This window comes from Salmo salar, chromosome 01 (genome assembly GCF_965601325.2).
Source record: "Salmo salar chromosome 01, fSalSal1, whole genome shotgun sequence".
Lineage (NCBI taxonomy): Eukaryota > Metazoa > Chordata > Actinopteri > Salmoniformes > Salmonidae > Salmo > Salmo salar.
This window is the reverse complement of record NC_138291.1, coordinates 44,751,449-44,770,279: the sequence shown is the minus strand read 5'-3', so window position 1 is coordinate 44,770,279 and position 18,831 is coordinate 44,751,449. Positions and strand designations below refer to the sequence as shown.

The 18,831-nt window shown below is 45.0% G+C and overlaps 1 protein-coding gene across 6 annotated transcripts in view; it reads right to left on the bottom strand.

Moving 5' to 3' along the window:
• LOC106603506 (spectrin repeat containing, nuclear envelope 1b) overlaps positions 1–18,831 on the bottom strand; it is a 151,808-nt gene that overhangs the window by 91,306 nt on the left and 41,671 nt on the right. For all 6 annotated transcript variants that reach the window (XM_082974731.1, XM_082974743.1, XM_082974740.1 and 3 more), the window contains 31 exons: positions 17,220–17,343; positions 16,835–17,001; positions 16,421–16,574; positions 16,083–16,286; positions 15,583–15,754; positions 15,191–15,449; positions 14,098–14,277; positions 13,783–13,933; positions 13,434–13,592; positions 11,588–11,770; positions 11,235–11,336; positions 10,778–10,981; positions 10,331–10,538; positions 10,080–10,192; positions 9,635–9,840; positions 8,954–9,395; positions 8,429–8,601; positions 8,145–8,232; positions 7,529–7,750; positions 7,103–7,267; positions 6,507–6,863; positions 5,167–5,303; positions 4,803–4,980; positions 3,941–4,123; positions 3,594–3,737; positions 2,920–3,075; positions 2,342–2,506; positions 1,345–1,517; positions 1,021–1,174; positions 423–566; positions 105–269 (listed from right to left, as the gene is read on the bottom strand). In XM_082974731.1, coding sequence (XP_082830857.1) covers positions 105–269; positions 423–566; positions 1,021–1,174; positions 1,345–1,517; positions 2,342–2,506; positions 2,920–3,075; positions 3,594–3,737; positions 3,941–4,123; positions 4,803–4,980; positions 5,167–5,303; positions 6,507–6,863; positions 7,103–7,267; positions 7,529–7,750; positions 8,145–8,232; positions 8,429–8,601; positions 8,954–9,395; positions 9,635–9,840; positions 10,080–10,192; positions 10,331–10,538; positions 10,778–10,981; positions 11,235–11,336; positions 11,588–11,770; positions 13,434–13,592; positions 13,783–13,933; positions 14,098–14,277; positions 15,191–15,449; positions 15,583–15,754; positions 16,083–16,286; positions 16,421–16,574; positions 16,835–17,001; positions 17,220–17,343 — 5,632 coding nt within the window. The remainder of the gene's footprint in view (positions 1–104; positions 270–422; positions 567–1,020; positions 1,175–1,344; positions 1,518–2,341; positions 2,507–2,919; positions 3,076–3,593; positions 3,738–3,940; positions 4,124–4,802; positions 4,981–5,166; positions 5,304–6,506; positions 6,864–7,102; positions 7,268–7,528; positions 7,751–8,144; positions 8,233–8,428; positions 8,602–8,953; positions 9,396–9,634; positions 9,841–10,079; positions 10,193–10,330; positions 10,539–10,777; positions 10,982–11,234; positions 11,337–11,587; positions 11,771–13,433; positions 13,593–13,782; positions 13,934–14,097; positions 14,278–15,190; positions 15,450–15,582; positions 15,755–16,082; positions 16,287–16,420; positions 16,575–16,834; positions 17,002–17,219; positions 17,344–18,831) is intronic.

Below are 18,831 nucleotides of genomic sequence, written 5' to 3'. Positions count from 1 at the left end.
CCAGGTTGGCAGTTTTGTCTCTCATCTCGGAGAATGAGAGAAATGGGAAAAGCCACTTTTCTTTGGCTATGTATCTGGAGGTAGCAGTATGTTCTTGTTCTGACCTGTAGTTTCTGAAGCGTCTCCTCCAGGGTTTCCACATCCCCCTCTAGCTGTGTGTAGCAGCCCAGCTTCTCCTGCTCCTGCTCCAGCCACACCTCAAACACATGCAGGCCTCTCTGGTACTCCTGGTGGGCCTGCACAAGCTCCTCTGCTTTCCCCATCGTACTCTGACAACACAATAACAATGACGTGCATTACAGACATGCAACTACTACTATTTTTGTTCATGCTAATGCATAGGAGGAACAACATAAGTCTGGCAAGTAATACTAACACAAGAGTAGGAGATGGAGCATGCTTCACTGATGTACTCTATATACCTTGGCGTTGTCCTTGACGTTGTTGTATCGTTCCTGCAGGTCCTGGAGCTCTAGCTGTGTGACGTAATGTTCGGCCATGTTGGCTCCCTTCATAGTGATGGTGTCCAGCAGACTGCTGTGGCTCAGCACCTCCTCATAGAGAAGCTAAAACAAACACAACATAGCTCAGGGTTAATGTGTATGTTTCTACTGTACTTAAACCACAGCATGATACAGGGTTAGGTTACTTCTTGATAAAACCAAACATATAGGAGACTGGCATTGTGAGACTTTTTAAGTCAGAAGCACCCGACAAGGATGTCTTCTTTCACCGGTATAATTTGCACTGTCTGAAGCTGAAACAAACCATGGCATTTCACATGGTTAAGGTTATACCTCTTGATAAAACTAAAGATGTTTGAGAAGCACTTTGTGACCAATCATTACCAAGGTCACTTTATCCAAATGTTTTTATAAGCCAGAGGCACATGACATGTCTTTTTTACCATTATTATTTGCACTGGCACTGGACATGAGTCCCTCTTTTACTGTTATTATTTGAAATCACATTTCCCATCAACTGTCAATAATAAAGAGAAGTATAGACGACCATGGGTACCTTGGCTTTACCCAGGTTGGCAGTTTTGTCTCTCATCTCGGAGAACTGTTTGTCTGTTGGGTCCAGGCTCTCCTCAACATGCTCCACCCAGCCCACAAACTGAAGCACGTCCTCCTGGTAGCTAGTCCACTGGGAAAGAGCTCCCTCCAACTGACTGTGAGGGGAATACAGTGTAGTAAACATAAATATATCAGCTAATCGTCACTAAAGTTACTTGTACACTACCCAAATGTTAAAAATAAAACAAAACATTACATTTGATCAGACGTAATCATAACCCAGTAAGTACTCTACTAAGGCAGTACACAAGAAAGAAAAGCTAACCTTTTGCAATGGATGGAGGCGGAAAGCAGGGCATCCCAGGAGTCTTTGAGGTCCTGGATGTGCTTGCGGACTACTGGTACTCCCTCTACTGAGGTGTTCCTCTGGACAGACTCTCCCCTGGTGACCAGCATCTTCAGCTGGATCTCCTTCTCCTGACGTGCTGTCAGCAAAGCCTGGGAGAATGACATTAAGGGTCAGTCCATGTATAACATAGTGAGGTCTCACGAAGGCAGCAGCAATGCTAACTTAGCTACCTGTTACATACTGGAGATTTAAAACAGCTTCTCCTCTGTAATCCAAGTCTGATTCTATTTTAGTTTAGCTTTGTTTAATTTATTTTATTTTATCTAGTTTAGCTTATCTTAGCTTTGTTTAATTCAGTTTATCTTAGCATAGTATAGTTTACTTAGTTTAGTTTACTGAGTTTAGTTTGTTTAGTTTTGTCATGACTCCCGCCGAAGTCGGTCCCTCTCCTTGTTCGGGCGGTGTTTGGCGGTCAACGTCACCGGTCTTCTAGACATCGCCACTCCACCTTTCATTTTCCATTTGTTTTGTCTTGTTTTCCCGCACACCTGGTTCACATTCCCTCATCAGACTGGATGTATATTACCCTCTCTTTCCCCCATGTCTGTGTGTGGAATTGTTTGTTGTTACGTGTATGTGCACGTCAGACTGGTTTGCGCCGGGTTATGTCTACCTGTATTTGTTTAGTGTTCTTAGTGCCGTGTGTTTGTTCGCCGTAATAAAGGGCTTCGTTTGCTACCCAATTCTGCTATCCTGTGCCTGACTTCCCTGCAGCCAGTTACGCATACGTTACAGAATTCCACACCCGAGTATGGAGTCAGCAGGAGCAGGTACCTCTGGTAGCGGAGTCGAGGAGCGCGTCCGGGAACACACGGTGTTGATTCACCATCTCGGCGCCGCCAGGTTACTTAGTTTAGCTAGTTTAGTTTATCTTAGTGTAGCTTGGTGTAGGTCAGAGGTGGTCGTACTGTACCTCCAGCTTGATCACCCTGCTGTCCAGGACGTTCTTGTCTGCTGTGGGGGTGCAGTAGGTCTGCAGCATGTGGCTGGTGTCGGCCACCCAGTTCTGCAGCTCCTTCAGCCCCTGGGAGAACAGCTGGTGCTCGGTGACAATCCGGTCGATACGGGAAGCCTTCTCCTATGGGATCACACAGCACAGCACACAAGTCGGCCTCTGTGTGTTCATTCATGTGCACACTCATGACAAATTCAACTTAAAGCGAACCTGGGGTTTGTGTATGCAAATAACAACGGGCTACAATCAGTATGGAAGAAAAGAACAGCAGTAGTAATTTTGCCAGCAAAAATTTAAATTCAGTATTAGCAGTATTAAAGTGTTAGCAATTCAGCATTACCTCAAAACGAATTAATATCAAACATAATTACGTTTACAATGATACAGTATTTGATTCTACAGATATAAGATTGTAAATTCATTGATTATCTACGCAATTTTAACCGGAGTGGTAAGCTCCAGACAAACACATTCTAGTGCCTCCTCCCTGCCCTCTTGCAGGTGGACAGGCTGGCAGGCAGGCAGACATTAGTTACCTTGGTCAGGTTGGTTAGAGCTAGGTACTGTGCAGAGAGCTGTGAGACACGGTGGACAAAGCCCTTTCCAGCCGCGTGTCCGTCCCACAGTAGCTGGGCCTTCTCTTTGAGCCTGATCAGCTGAACCTCTTGAGAGGCTAACTCCTCGAGCACAGACTGCAAGGGCACAAGCAGGTTATGACCGAGACAGAGGCATGGAAGCCAACACACAGACAGTTAGCTAAGTTAACATAGACACTTAGAAACCAGACATGGAAGAAGGAGATTTGGTCAATGTTATGACCATGAAATACTGTCATGAAATGAAAATCCAAAGGTTAGAAAACACAGCAGACAAAGATGTTTGATGCAAGCATTTGAACAGGGTTGTCAACTGTAAACTCTGTAAACAGTTATTCTTTACTCTGCATTGAACACACATACAGCAGAATCATTTGAAAATAGATAGAGTAGATGGCAGGGCAGAGATGAGCAGTTAGCAGTTATGATAAGCTTTAACAATGCAATGCGGAACTCCATCAGTGACTATGATTAACTGTGACAGAGCTGAAATGGTGAGCTTCTGTAATGGCTGGTGCCTGGCAGGGCTGGGTGGATGGTGGGATGATGGGAACAGTTATGGTGATAGCGGTTTATGAAGTGACATAATAACACAGGCTGAGAGCCACGTATACCTGCAGCTTGTGCAACTCCTGCTTTTTAGCTGTGAGGTCGTGGAGTCGTGTGCTGCTCTCCTGTACAGCAACCTCTGTCCCGTGCAGCCACTCCTGAAGGGGCTCCGCACTCGCCTCAAAGTCCTTCATCTGAGACTGGAGGTTCTGAAACACAGAAGTGAAACGAACACACCTTCTGATACACAATTCAAACCAGAGGTTTCAGCACCGCACAAATTGATAAAATGCTTCCTCTCAAGATACAGTAAAGTACACTGAGTGTGAGATAATTTTTTTAAACAAAGTGAATAGATTACACATTATCATCAGAAAGGATTCACACGCTGTACTGTACATAGATTGATTACCTGTAATGCAGTCTCCCTCTGGTGCAGGTTGGACATCAGAGTCTTCCAGTCCTCTCTGGCACTGCTAATCTTGGCCCGGACAGCGTCCACTCGGTCTTTGGCAGCAATACTGACCACCAGCTCACCACTTAGCACCACAGCATTCAGCTTGGAGTGGCCCTGTTCCCTGTCACTCAGGAACTCCTTTGGGGTGGAGACAGAAGTCAAGAGATGAGACGCATACTTTAAAACAGAATGTCCACCGAAATTAAATGTGCTTGCAAGGACAAATATGTTCCAAGGACAAAAGGTTTCCTGAACAAAGATAAGAAGTACTTTTACTGGAGAATATCCATTGAAGAACTCATCAATCAAACGTAAAATCTATTTATAAAGCCCTTTTTACATCAGCAGAAGTCACAAAGTGCTTATACAGAAACTCAGCCTAAAACCCCAAAGAGCAAGCAATGCAGATGTAGAAGCATGGTGGCTAGAAAAAACTCCCTAGAAAGGCAGGAACATAGGAAGAAACCTAGAGAGGAACCAGGCCCTGAAGGGTGGCCAGTCCTCTTTCTGGCTGTGCCAGGTGGAGATTATAAGAGTTCATGGCAATTAAGGCCAGATCGTTCTTCAAGATGTTCAAACGTTCATAGATGACCAGCAGGTTCAAATAATAATCAGTGGTTATAGAGGGTGCAACAGGTCAGCACATTTAGGAGTAAATGTCAGTTCGCTTTTCATAGCTGAGCATTCAGAGAGAGAGAGAGAGAGAGAGAGAGAGAGAGAGAGAGAGAGAGAGAGGAGAGAGAGAGAGAGAGAGAGAGAGAGAGAACTGATGGACTAGGCTTGATTTTGAGTCCAGGGAAACTGGCCCTTAGTGTACCTGTATCTTCTGCAGGCTGGAGGAAGCCTCGCCGAGGTTCTGAGGCACGTCAAAGCACTTGGCTGTGATGATCTTGGCGTTAACCAGCCACTGCTGGAACTCTCGGAAAGTGGCACGAAACCGCTGCTCCAGAAGCTTCTCTTTGCTCTGGCATTCTCTGGAGGCCTGCAGGCTCAGACTAGGAGGGAGAAGAGAGGACCAGATACAACTACTTTTACACGGCACCTACAGGGCGGTATTCTGACTTGAGATCTGATTCTGCACACGTAACTTTCTGTGCAAGTCTCCCACTGACATCAGTGAATGGTTTGCGTGAATGTTTGAGTATAGTAAGAATCCTCCATCCTGCTGCTGACTGACTCACCTGTTGTACTCCTTGATGAGGGAGGACACTCTCTCTGACTGAGTGCCCAGGTCCCTGGAGAACCGCCATAGGTCATTGAGCTGGGACTTCAGACTGTCTGACATGGGCTCCACTTTAACCAGGCCATCCAGAGTGTCCTGGGTGGCACACACACACAATGAGAATATGCTTTAGAGAAGGAATGGAGGATTGTGAATGCCTGAGTATATGGCGATTTTGGGCATTTCACTTTCACTTTGAAAAGTCAACACTCATCATAACTATTACGGATCCTTCCTTTATTGTTGCATTCCGCTTTGGCAGTGCATCAATACTTGAACAATATATATACCATAATTTCCGGACTATTAAGCGCACCTGAATATAAGCCGCACCCACTGAATTAAAAAATATATATTATTTTGAACATAAATAAGCCGCACATGTCTATAAGCCACAGGTGCCTACCGGTACATTGAAACAAATTAACTTTACACAGGCTTTAACGAAACACGGCTCGTAACAAAAATAAATAGGCTTTAACGAAACACGGCTTGTAACAAAAATAAATAGGCTTTAACGAAACACGGCTTGTAACAAAAATGTTCAAATTAGCAGTAAACAGTAGCCTACCAAGAAAGTCATTGGTCACTATCTTCCTCCTCCTGTGCACTGAAACCATCTCCTTCGGTGTCAGAGTTGAATAGCCTCAGAATTGCTTCATCCGATATTGGATCGTTTTCATTGTCGCTCTCGTCACTTTCATCCGGAGGCAAATCCCCCGCTGAGCCCTCTTCAACACGCAGCAGTCCAGCCTTTCGAAACCCGTTGATGATAGTGGATTTTTTGACAATGCTCCACGCTGTCAGGACCCACTGGCAGACTTGACCATAAGTTGCTCTTCGCATGCGGCCCGTTTTAGTGAAGGATTTCTCCCCACTTGTCATCCAAGCCTCCCGCTGAACATGGAGCGCCACCTTAAATGCACGATTTACACTGATGTCGAGTGGCTGCAAATACTTTGTTGTGCCCCCAGGAATCAGGGTGACAAAATGACTACCGTAATCAGAATGATGGGAAGTTTGAGAGCGCTCGATTTAATCTAAACAGTAAACAAAAAAGTTGTTTGACCTTAACCCGTTCGGCAATTTCATTGGTCTAATGAAATGTTCATGCCGCCAAAAAACTGAGCACGTCACAGAATGTGTTTTTTTTTTTTTTTTTTAATTGAAAGCGGGAAAAATCCATATATTAGCCGCATCATTGTTTAAGCCGCGAGGTTCAAAGCCTGGGAAAAAAGTTGCGTCTTATAGTCCGGAAATTACGGTATATATATAAGAATACCTGCAAAGGAGCCTTACTTTTGCAATCTGCCAGCCCTGCACAGCCTCCTCCCCACTGTTTTTCCCCTCGGTCTGAGAGAGTCTGTCTCTCCACTCCTGCAGCTGACTGCTAAACTCCTGCAGGTCCTGCTCCAGCTGAGCAGCCAAGCAGTTAAACTCCTGTTCTGAACTGGCAATCTGAGAGAGCGCAGTCTCCAGGCCTGCCCTGGTCTGCAGTGCCCCACGCTCCCAGTGCTCCCAGGCAGACAGCAGGGCTGCCTCCTCCCTCTCCACTGCCTCGAAGCCCCCGGAGCCCGTGTGGTCCCTCGCTGCAGCCCCACAACGCTGCACTCGGCTGAGACGCTCTCGGCCACACTGCCTGGAGTCTATCAGCTCCTGGATTGGAACATTTGAACAGGAAGCATTCAACTGTTACTGTTCCTGCCAACTACTCTCCATTCGTCACTATGATGTTCTATAGAGGCTTAGCGCAGACAGAGAGACATACTTATCCTTACGGGAGGGTAACATTTATTTACGTTTTTGCACATGCCTAATCTCTAATGATTACTTTGATCTGTCAATGATGTGTCAACAAGGTGTTTATATTGTATGTGATGACTGAACATCCTCACCCGAACTTTGGCGAGCTTCCTCTTTACAGAGGTGGAGTCTCCTGACAGATCCGACCAGCGTTGGAGCTCCTCCCTGGCAGAGGTCAGCCAATCATTGAAGTCCCTCACCGCTTCCAAGTAGTGCTCATGCTCAGTCACTATGTTCTCCATGGCGTGAACCTTACCCTGAGGGGTGGACGGCAGACAGAGACTTGAGTTAGGCTGTGTCAGATTTACACATAAGAGTACACTGTGAACAAAGACTGGATATTGTCTTGATGCATTAACATCAATGCAAGTCGATTACAACGATGAATTGAGGCTAATAACACAAACAGATCGTCAGACTTGAGCTGAATGTACTTATGTAGTTATTAGATGTAGTTATTATACAAAGGAGAGAAGCATGTATCTAACTGCCATCCTTTAGGAGCAAGGCTTGATTACCTTGACGACAGCGGTGATATCAGCAAAGTGCGCATTAAGTTCCATTCTCTGCTCTGGTCCGAAGGCCTGGTTGCCTGTCTTCTCATGCAGCTCTGCAGCCTTCTCTGTCAGCCTGGCCAGTGGTGCTGTATGAGCCTCCACGTCAGCCTGCAGGGCTCTGAGACGCTCCAGGAGAGAAGCCTTTTCCTTCAGGCCTGGCTGCTGGGCCAGCGCCAGACCCACCTACATTTACATTGACATTTGAGTCACCTAATAGACGCTCTTATCTTGAGAAACGTACATGCAGTGCATTCAAGTAAGGAAGGTAAAACAACCACATCTCAATCAATAAAGTATTTAAAATAGCCGATATATGCTAAATCAGTGGTAGTAAGAAAAGATAAGTCGAGGATTCTGAGATAATTGGCTTTAATGTTCCGAACCCTCATTGGTTTGAATGGTGTCAGCAATTTATATCTTGTATTCTTTTGAACTTAACATGAATTGGGGTATTTTTAGTACTATATGGTATACAACATTGAAGAGAACAAGGCAATGTCAATAACTCAATTTTGACAAAAATTCTGATAGAACCTTATAGTCCCAATCTCTCGAAGTATGCACAGCTGAATCTCACCTCCTGCTCTACAGACTCCATCCACTGCTGCAGCTGACCCTTACTCTCCTGGTAGCTACTCCACAGGGCCACCGTCCACTCCAGACGACTGGGTTGGTCAACACAAACAAACAAACACAAGCACACACACACAGATTAACACACACAGAGACGTGGAAGATTGGAGCATACTTACGGGTTAGTGAGAAGCTTGTTATACACATAACATCATGTTTTGTGCTACTCCAAACTGCAGCAAGAGATTCACTGTAGTTTTATTGGGGTAAACGAGCAGCGTACCGTACCTGTGACAACTCATGGAGGTCATGAGCATGTTGGCCCAGGCGTCCTTCAGGTTCTGTAACTGGGAGCGGATGGCCTCCTGTCCCTCCACACTGTTGTGCTTCAGGACCTGCTCGCCCTTCCCTACCGCCATGTTCAGCTTCACCTCGCCCTCGCCCTTCATCAGCAGGATGTCCTGGAACACACATGGAGGAAGAGCAAAGCAAACTTTATTTAGACTTGTTGAAGACTTGTTCAACATCCATGTAGACCATTTCCTCCTTGAAACATTGACCTTCCATGGCTCGTGTTATCTCAAAGTAGTGGTTCTCAACCTGGAGTACTAGTACCCCTGGCGGTACCTGGCCTGTCCACAAGGGGGTACTTGGGAGGACTCATAAGAACATAGGCTAATGATTAGTTGCACATGAGGTACTTGAGGTAAATGTAATAAGGGGTACAGTAACCAACAAATATTAAGAATGATAGCCCCTGAATTAAGGTCTCTATCATGGATACATCAGCTTCAGTTTGTCATGTTGTCTGACCTGCACAAGTCCCAGCCTCTTCTCCAGCTTCTCCTTGTTCCCCAGTGTACTGTTGAGGCTCCCTAGTCGTTCCTGTACACCGTTCAGCCAGGACCAGGTGCTCTGCAGGGTCTCCTCAAATGCTTGCTGTTCCTGTAGGGTCATCTGGCAGCTCCGCAGCTTCTCCCTCACCCTCCGCAGCAGACCTTGGTGCTGAGACTGCAGCCCCGCAGCCGCCCGCATCTCGCCACCGTCGCCCCGTCCACCTTCGTTCAGGGCCTGCGACTCCTGACACAGTCGCTCGAACGAGTCCCTTTCTTTGAGCACGTCCTGGTGGTATCCTTCCACCCTCTCCAGTGTTGCCTTCTCAGGATCCCTGTGTTTCTCCTCAGGCAGCTCTGTGTTCAGCCTCTGCTCCATGTGCTCCAGCCAGTGCTTCAGCCTCTTCAGACGGCTCTCAAACCTGACAGACAGAGATATATCACCTTGTCACAGTCACAGACTCATACACATCTATGAATGTATTCCTGAGGCCTACTCCTGGGCTCCAAGGCTGCATCTCAATATTCTAAAGTTCTACCTCTAGAAGTTGATTTTCCCCCATCTGTACTGAAAGAACAGTATAGGCCTGGATAAGTGAAGATGAGGAAAAGGAGAGGAAGTCTCTTTATATTATTGAGATCCATCCCAAGTATCTCTTACCCATTTAGTTGTGCAGTGCTGTCCTCCAGGGCCTGTTGGTTGAGTCTACACTGCTCTACGAAGCGGTCCCAGTCCTGCTGGATGGAGGAGAGGTGCTGCTGCACCTGGCCAGCGCTGGCCTTAGGGAGATGGAGAAGGAGCTTCTCCCCTTCCTCACACACCTGAGTCAGACGCACCTCCCCTTCCTCCACACGCTCCAGAGCCCCCTAAACGATAGGAGGACACATCTTTAAACTGTATGTGACAGGGCAACACTTGCACAAGTAATTAACTGTTTAACTGCCAGTTTCCAGGGCACAGATTTAGTCTAGCCCTGGACTAAAAAAAGCAGACTCAATGGAAAATGTTCATTTTACTCCAGGGCCGGGGAAACCTACTTAAAGAGATTGAGGATTAATGGTATAGTTAAGGGTTGTATGGGTTATATGTTGTGTTTGGACTGTACCTTTAGCTTCTGGAGTTTGCGCTCCACGATGCTAGTGTCTCCTGATCGGTCAGAGCACTCCTTCACTACCTCCCTCTGCCCAGACAGCCAGCTGTGGAACTCCCGAACCAGGTCTACAGAACAAGAGAGACAGAGATTATCATCATCCTCGTCATGGTTGTAGAATATTGCAGAATAGAATACAGTAGTCTAGTGCAGAATAGATAAATCGATAGATCAATTAATCGATCCATCGATTCAGTCCTTCTCACCATTGAAGTGTTTTTGCAGGCCGTGCTGCAGGGAGGCCAGGGTCCTGGAGCAGAGCTGGTTGACAAACTCGTAGCTCTTGATGAGGTCAGTGAGGGCACTGCCCAGCCCAGCCAGCTCCTCAGAAGGGTACTTCCGACACAGAGTGTTCAGGCTCTCCCTGGTAGAATCTATGCTGCCTTGCTGGTTCTGAAGGTCCTTCTGGAGGTCCTGTCATGCAATTCACACACATATGAGTTCTACACCTACAGCAATAATAATATACAGAATAACACGTGTGAGTGCTCAGAAAAATAACTTAGTCAGGATCTCCTGGAAAGAGGTAAAGGCCTTGCACAGAAAATAGTGAAGTGGAGCGCCATGGTGGATTCCCTATGCTCACAAGAGGGCCAAGGGCCAAGTCAGGTACGTTCTCAGGTAAAAGCTGTTTCAATTCAACGTCTCCCTACCTTGACTCTGCAGATGTCCTCTGGGTCAGAGCCAATCGGTGAACTAGTCAGGGATTGCTCCATGCTCTTAAGCCAATCAGACATCTGAGTAATGTAGTCCTCTAGCTGCTTCCTCTGGGAGCTGAAGTCCCGGAGGTTTCCCCTGGCCTGCTCACACAGCTTCTGCACCTGGCTCATCTTCTTCCTCAAGTCTGCTTCCAGCACCTGATAGAAACATACAGAAGATCTTTAGCTCCCTTCTGAAGTTGTATGGGGCAAACCGACTGAGCACGAGTTTCCCAAAATGTTTGTAGCACTATTGTTCATTCAATGCCTACCAATGGACTTCAAATAATCTTAGTTCTACAAAGGTTTTAGGAAACTCACAATGTGTCAGTTAGTTCAAAAGTTTCCTTTAACATACATAACTTTTCAAAAGCTATAGATGTCTAGGCTTAAAAAAAATCATGCGCAATACCTGTAGTTTGGATGGAGTTTCCTGGCTACGGCTGAGATGCTTCAGTTCTGACACTTTCCCTTGCAGGTTTACAAGCTTGTGCTCGTTTTTTCCCATCTCCATCTATACATAGGGAACATTTTTGAAAATGTGATTTCATTTATATGTTTGAGCATTTGGGATTTGCAGGAATTAAAGGATTGGATGATTCGTGGATTTGGGATGCAGTATCTGAAAAATGTATTGAGTCAAACTGATTGGATAGAATCATTTAACAGACAACTTTAGCTCCATCATTCTCCTGTTTTCCTTAAGGGTTGTAGAAGAAACATCTTACTGTATATCTGTGTCTGGTGTGTCTCAATGCATCATACCTGTAATGCAGAGAGTTTGGTCTCCATCCTCTGGCTGTCGTTGAGGTTGTTCAGGCTCTCACTGAGTTCCATCACAGAGTTGGTTGTCCATCCCTCGATCTCCTCACTGATTTGGCGTACATCTTCCCATAACGCCAAGCTCTGGATCAGATGTTCAATGTTGTCTTCAACCCTCTCCGACACCTGTAATGTAAAGGGACAAAATCAACCTCTGTAAAATCACAAAATTGTGTTGGCAAAATTAATCACGGAAGACCAAGGAACACCTGAAGAGGATCTGTACAAACAGATATGGACAAACTGAAATACTCATGGAAGGAACTTGAGGGAACTTGAGAAACTGTCCCAAAACAGAATGCTGTGGAGAACATTTGGGGATCACCAATGCTCCTCATGGTCAGATTAACCTGTTAGGGCTAGGGGGCAGTATTGACACGGCTGGATAAAAAACGTACCCGATTTAATCTGGTTACTACTCCTGCCCAGTAACTAGAATATGCATATAATTATTGGCTTTGGATAGAAAACACTCCAAAGTTTCTAAAACTGTTTGAATGGTGTCTGTGAGTATAACAGAACTCAAATGGCAGGTCAAAACCTGAGAAGATTCTGTACAGGAAGTACCCTGTCTGACCATTTCTTGGCCTTCTTTGCCATCTCTATCCATTACAAAGGATCTCTGCTGTTACGTGACACTTCCTACGGCTCCAATGGGCTCTCAGAAGGCGGCAAAAAGCTGAATCGTGGCTTTGCAGGCTCTGGCTGAAAAAAAGTAGCGCGTTTGGGTAGTGGCTGGTTACAGTACTGTGAGACTCAGGCGCGTGCCCGCGTCGACCGAATGCTTTGTTTTCTTTCCTCTGTTTACCGAAACGCAGATTCCCGGTCGGAATATTATCGCTTTTTTCCGAGAAAAATTGCATAAAAATGGATTTTAAACAGCGGTTGACATGCTTCGAAGTATGGTAATGGAATATTTAGATTTTTTTTGTCACGAATTGCGCCATGCTCGTAACCCTGATTTACCATTTCGGATAGTGTCTGGAACGCACGAACAAAACGCCGCTATTTGGATATAACGATGGATTCTTTTGGACCAAACCAACATTTGTTATTGAAGTAGCAGTCCTGGGAGTGCATTCTGACGAAGAACACCAAAGGTAATCAAACTTTTGTAATAGTAAATCGGAGTTTGGTCAGGGCTAAACTTGGTGGGTGTCTAAATGGCTAGCCGTGATGGCTGGGCTATCTACTGAGAATATTGCAAAATGTGCTTTCACCGAAAAGCTATTTTAAAATCGGACACCTTGATTGCACAAAGGAGTTCTGTATCTATAATTCTTAAAATAATTGTTATGTTTTTTGTGAACGTTTATCGTGAGTAATTTAGTAAATTGCACCGGAGGTTTGCGGGGGGTATGCTAGTTCTGAACGTCACATGCTAATGTAAAAAGCTGTTTTTTTATATAAATATGGACTTGATTGAACAAAACATGCATGTATTGTATAACATAATGTCCTAGGTGTGTCATCTGATGAAGATCATCAAAGGTTAGTGCTGCATTTAGCTGTCTTCTGGGTTTTTGTGACATTATATGCTAGCTTGAAAAATGGGTGTCTGATTATTTCTGGCTGGGTACTCTGCTGACATAATCTAATGTTTTGCTTTCGTTGTAAAGCCTTTTTGAAATCGGACAGTGTGGTTAGATTAACGAGAGTCTTGTCTTTAAAATGCTGTAAAATAGTCATATGTTTGAGAAATTGAAGTAATAGCATTTCTAAGGTATTTGAAAATCGCGCCACGGGATTCAACTGGCTGTTGCGTAGGTGGGACGAAATGTAGACTTACATCGAGCCACTGGTCCACCAGTGTCTCCATGTCCTTCCTCATTAGCTGGGTCTCACAGTCTGAGATCTTTTTCAGCTCACTCAACAGCTGCTTCCCTTTAGTGGAAAACTGGTCGAGCTCACTCTGCCTGGCTGACGTCTCCGCCTTCGCTGCTTCATGCTGCACACATGAAGAATGGAAAAACAGTGAGAATGAAGAGCAACAAAAACTTTTATTTTGAAGTGATTACTTTTATTTTTGAAGTTCACTGTAGCAGCATAGTAGCAATAAGAATATACTAGCTAGTAACAGTGTACTAATGTTTTATACAAGTTTATATGAGAACTGAGATGAATGTCATTATCCTAACCTTTGACAGCGCTCTCTTGGTCTCCTCGTGGTCCTTAAGAGCAGAACCAATGTCAGCCACAGCCTCAGTGTTCTCTGTGATGGTTGTTATGGACGTCTTCAAGCTCTGGTACTCTCTCATCAGCTCCACCAGAACACTGCACTGCTCCTGTCTGCCACCAAACGTACTACTCTTACTATAGGATTCAATTGTGGGGGGGGGGTATGCCATTCTTAAAGAGTCTGCTAATTATATGTCCCTGATTAGTTTAGAGACTTTGTGATAGTTTGGTCTTTATTCTATGTTATGTTATGCAGATGACAGAGACCTACGCACCTGTCAGTGATGAGTCTCTTGGTGTCCTCCCAGGTGGTTTCCAGGAGGCTGATTTCTCGGAGAACCTCCCCAGCCAGCTCGGCATCTCTCTGGGCTAGCTGCTGGCCCTTGTCCCTAAGCCACTGCTCCTCGTGTTGGTGAGACTGGAGCTCATCCTCCAGCTGGTTGAAGAACCGCAGCCTGGATACCACAGAGAACGAGAGAAGAGGGAGGGACTCATTTACAGTTAGCTATTCACAACTCACACATTAGAGCAGGGTTCCCCAACTGGGTTCCTGAATTTGGCCCGTGGGTGATTTGATTTGGCCCCCCAAGTTTTCTGAGCAATGACAAAATAAGCAAATCAGCTCCAAGTGATTTTAATTTTGGAAATCTGTTCCAAAGTATTCCCACTCATAATAGAGGGGAAATACTACTCTATGTGATCTTATACGATGTAAGCAAGGTTTGAAAAGATTATGGTATAGTCAACTAATATGTCTGTTTGGGATTCTTGTCAGTCTACAAATTATTAGGAATTATGTTCCGGCCCCCTGACCATCCGCTCAAGAAGAAAAATCGACCCGCGGCTAAATCTAGTTAATGATCCCTGCATTAGAGAGTACTGAAGTGTAAGGGCTGTCTTCAGGAATGGACCAAGGTGCAGCGGAGTTAGTGTTCATCATCATTTAATAAAGAGCGAACACTATACAATTTACAAAACAAGAAAACAACCGACAGCTCAACAGTACTGACAGCATAACACACTGAACAGAAACAATTACCCACAACCCCAAGGAAAAACACACACTACTATATAGGACTCCCAATCAAAGGCAACTCAACACACCTGCCTTCAATTGGGAGTCCAACCCCAATTAACTAACACATAACACAAAACTCTGCCACGTCCTGACCAAAACTAATACAATTACGCCCTCTGCTGGTCAGGACGTGACATGAAGAGAGAGAGAGTAGCAGGGTATGGCCCAAAACCTAACTTGAGATCCAGTTGCATAACCATTGACATCAATGCATGATTTACAAATTTAAACGGGTTAAATTTCATGTTTAAATTCTGCTCTTTGTGACACTAGCATTAAAATGTAGCTACCTCTGCTGCAGGGCAAGTGGGCTGGGTTCTCTGAGGCTCTGGTGGTCCGCCTTCTCCTCGATGTCCTCCACACTCTTCAGCAGCTGCTCTTTCCTCTGCCTGAAGGAGCTCCACAGCGCTCCCAAAGCCTCTGCCTCGCTTTGCTTGGTCCCCACCAGGTTCCTCACCATGTCTAGCTCTCCGCTGAGACCATCGGCCAGCACTCGGCACGACGTCCGGGTACCTCCCTCTGCAGTGCTGCTCACCACGTGGAGGTGGCCTTCAAATCAAATCAAAACTTTATTTTTTAACACGTCGTACAATGTAGCGATACAAAATGCAGGATAGCAATACAATTCAGAGGAACAAATACATCAAATAAATAATAGAAATTAAATAAATCATAAAAATACCTTTACAGAGGCTGCTGTCCAAGCTGGCTGCCAGGTTCTCCAGTCTGCTGATGTCTGGGACGATGGCCTCCAGTTCTCGCTGCAGCTCTTCCACCCGACCCCGGTCCCAGCTCCCTGCGCTCTCCACCGTCTGCCTCAGGCCTCGTAGTACCCCTGCAGCTGCACCATGGGTCTGTAGGAAGGGAGGCATAAGACAGGCTGTGTTTTTTTAACTCCAACATGTTAACCCCTTACACTCTATTTAACAACTTTTGAATGACTATCCCAAACCTTAACTCTTACCTTAACCCTGACCTTAACCTTACCCCTAAACCTAAACCTAACCATATTCCTATTTATTGAATGTTTACTTAAACAGGATTCAGCAACATCTGGGTACTCGGAAATGGTGACCAAGAAAGGAGGCAGGACTAAGGCAAGCTAGCCAGCCAAAGCTTACCTTAACATGTTGTCTGGTCATGTTGTAGGACCTATGGCCCCCTATTCAGCCTATATCTTACCTCCAGCAAGGCCTCTAGCTTCTCCAGGCAGTCCAGCCGGACTTCAGCCAGCTGCTGGGCCTCCAGGTAGGGCTGTAGGCAGCTCCCCTGTCTCCCCTGGAGGAGCTGAGCATCTTGGGGTTCACACGAGGCACACAGACCCTCTGTCTGAAGCTCCAGGCTCTCCCTCACACCGCTCTGCTTCTGAAGTGCAGCCAGAGTCTCCTACAGAAGACCATATAGGATGCAGAGGAGAATGAAGAGGAGATGTCATATATAACACTGTTATTACAGATATCTTGCAGTAGAACAGAGAAACAAACAAAAAACATTATTGACCAGTTGACCGTAGTTCGTACCTTGACTTGGGCCACAGCAGGCTGCAGGTCAGTGATGTTGACCTGGGAAGCTGAGTGTAGGTTGGAGAGGATTGTCTCACTCCACTGAGAAAATGTATGCAGGGCCTGGTCAAACTGCTCCACCTGGGACAGGTGGCTCTGGAGCTCCTGGATTCTGTACAGTATACAAATAACATAAAAAATCTATCAACTGTGTGCTGTGCAGTACTAGTAAGACCTAATTATGTTGGAAATGTGATGTGACAAAACAGACTTGATTTGGAAGATGTACAGGATCCACCTGCCAACAATGACAGTCTGTAGTCAGTAGTGCACTACATAGTATAGTGAATTGGGTGCCATTTTGGAGGCAGCCTGATTGAATCAATGTGTTACTGCTGAACTGAGCGACAAACACACCATCTTCTGACTGACCTGTGAGGGATGAGTTCATTCTGGGAGCTCCATCTCTTCTTCAGCTGCTCCAGGTCCTCTCTAAGCTCCCTTGCCCGCTCCACTGGAGCAGTGGGGTACAGAGATGTTCCTAAGGTCACCAGGCCAGTATGGAGGGGCTCCAGCGACACCACCTCATACTGCAAATCCTACAGAAGACAAGCTTTTGTTGAGCATCTACTCCAGCAAGCCTTTCAACAAAATGATTTCCCATACAGAGATTAAATCTAGTCCTGGACCAATAAACACTTTTAATGGAGAATCTTCAGGCTTAATCTGTGTCTCGGAAACTGGCCCTAATTACATATGGAACCGTGTGCGGGATCAGTCCAGGAACATAAATTAAAAATAGATGAATTTACAGTACCTGCAAGTCTTGCAGTTCACTCTGTAGCTTTGTTTTATCTGCAGGCAGGCAATGGCTCTCAGATTTGGATGTAGACTCACATCTCTCCAAGCAGGATATAAAGCTAGAACGATCCTTCTCATACCTGAAACAAAGTATCCACGTTTAAAGATCCAATGCAGACGTTTTTTATCTCAATATCAAATCATTTCTGGGTAACAATTAAGTACCCCACCATGATTGTTTTCAATTAAAATGGTCAAAAAGAAACAAAAATAGCTTCTTAGCAAAGATCAATTTTGTCAAGCAAGATTTTGCTAGGGCTGTCTGGGATTGGTCTGAGGTGGGAGGGTAAAACTGAAAAATATATGTTATTGGCAGAGAGGTTTGGAACTCTCTTTCTTATTGGTCTAACAAATGTACCGCCTGGTGATGTCACCAGGCAGGCCAAAACTCAATTCCACCAAAACAGGATGACATTTCAGGCAGTCTTTTCAAACAGCGCTTAGACTAAAAGTGCATTATCATAATTTTCACAATTTCCCAGTATTATTCCAACCTAGGACTGTGGCGGTCATGAAATTTTGTCTGCCGTTGATTGTCAAGCAAATAACTGTCGGTCTCACAGTAATGGACCGTTACTTAACATAAACACATTTAGCATCTCCTGGCTTCCACAAGCCACTGATGCAGACCTTTGGAACATCTACATTTTAAAAGTCTAATAAATCCATGTAATATAGCCTACACCTTCACAATAAATTGATTATTTATTTTAGACAGGTCTAAAGAAGCATGATATGAAGAAAATGTACTCTATTTCAGAAGAACATAATAGCATACTCTGAGTTGTCCTTATGTTAGGTCCTGATCTGGCTATGCCAAATGGCTGAGGGCTAGACTAGTTAATTTAGCAGACAAGATTCGCTTTGAATTCATTATTTTATTGTATGAATAATACAACTGAACAAAGCTGAATAAAATAGAAAGGATATTTTCTCCAAAGGATTTGAGGGAGTGCGCACATGCAGCTATTCTGTGTTGAGCGGTTAACAAAGAAATAGGTATTCCTATATCCTTAATGTAGAGTTATTAATGTAACTTTAGTTGTTCTACAAACATTGGGCTATATGTTTTGATGTTTAATACATTGTAAGGCTGCATGATGAGATTCTAATGATGATTTGAAAAAAGTTGCTTGAAAGGCATGCGCTCTGCTTAGTTTTTTTGCGCAGGCTGTACACACTACATCAGTCACTCATTCACAATTTGACAATCACTTGATAATGTCTATAATTTCACGGCGGCATTCCCTTTGTGTGGCCATAATGCACCCCGAAAAAATGTATTCCTTTTGCTGCCAGTGGCCGCTGTGCGCTTCTCCCTGAGTGCTGCAGGCTCCATCATGTGATCGGGTCTTTCTCACAGGCTACAAGTGAAGACAGACACATTGGGGATGCAACTGCGCAAGCCCTTATCCAATTCCGAGGTGCATATTGAATATATTGGAAGAACTGTCCACATTTACTTTTCTTCAGCCAACAATATGAGTAGGCCTAACGAACAGCAAAAGCACTAGCCTATGTCAATCTACTGTCCCCCACAGAACAAAAGTTAACCTATTCTATTCTGT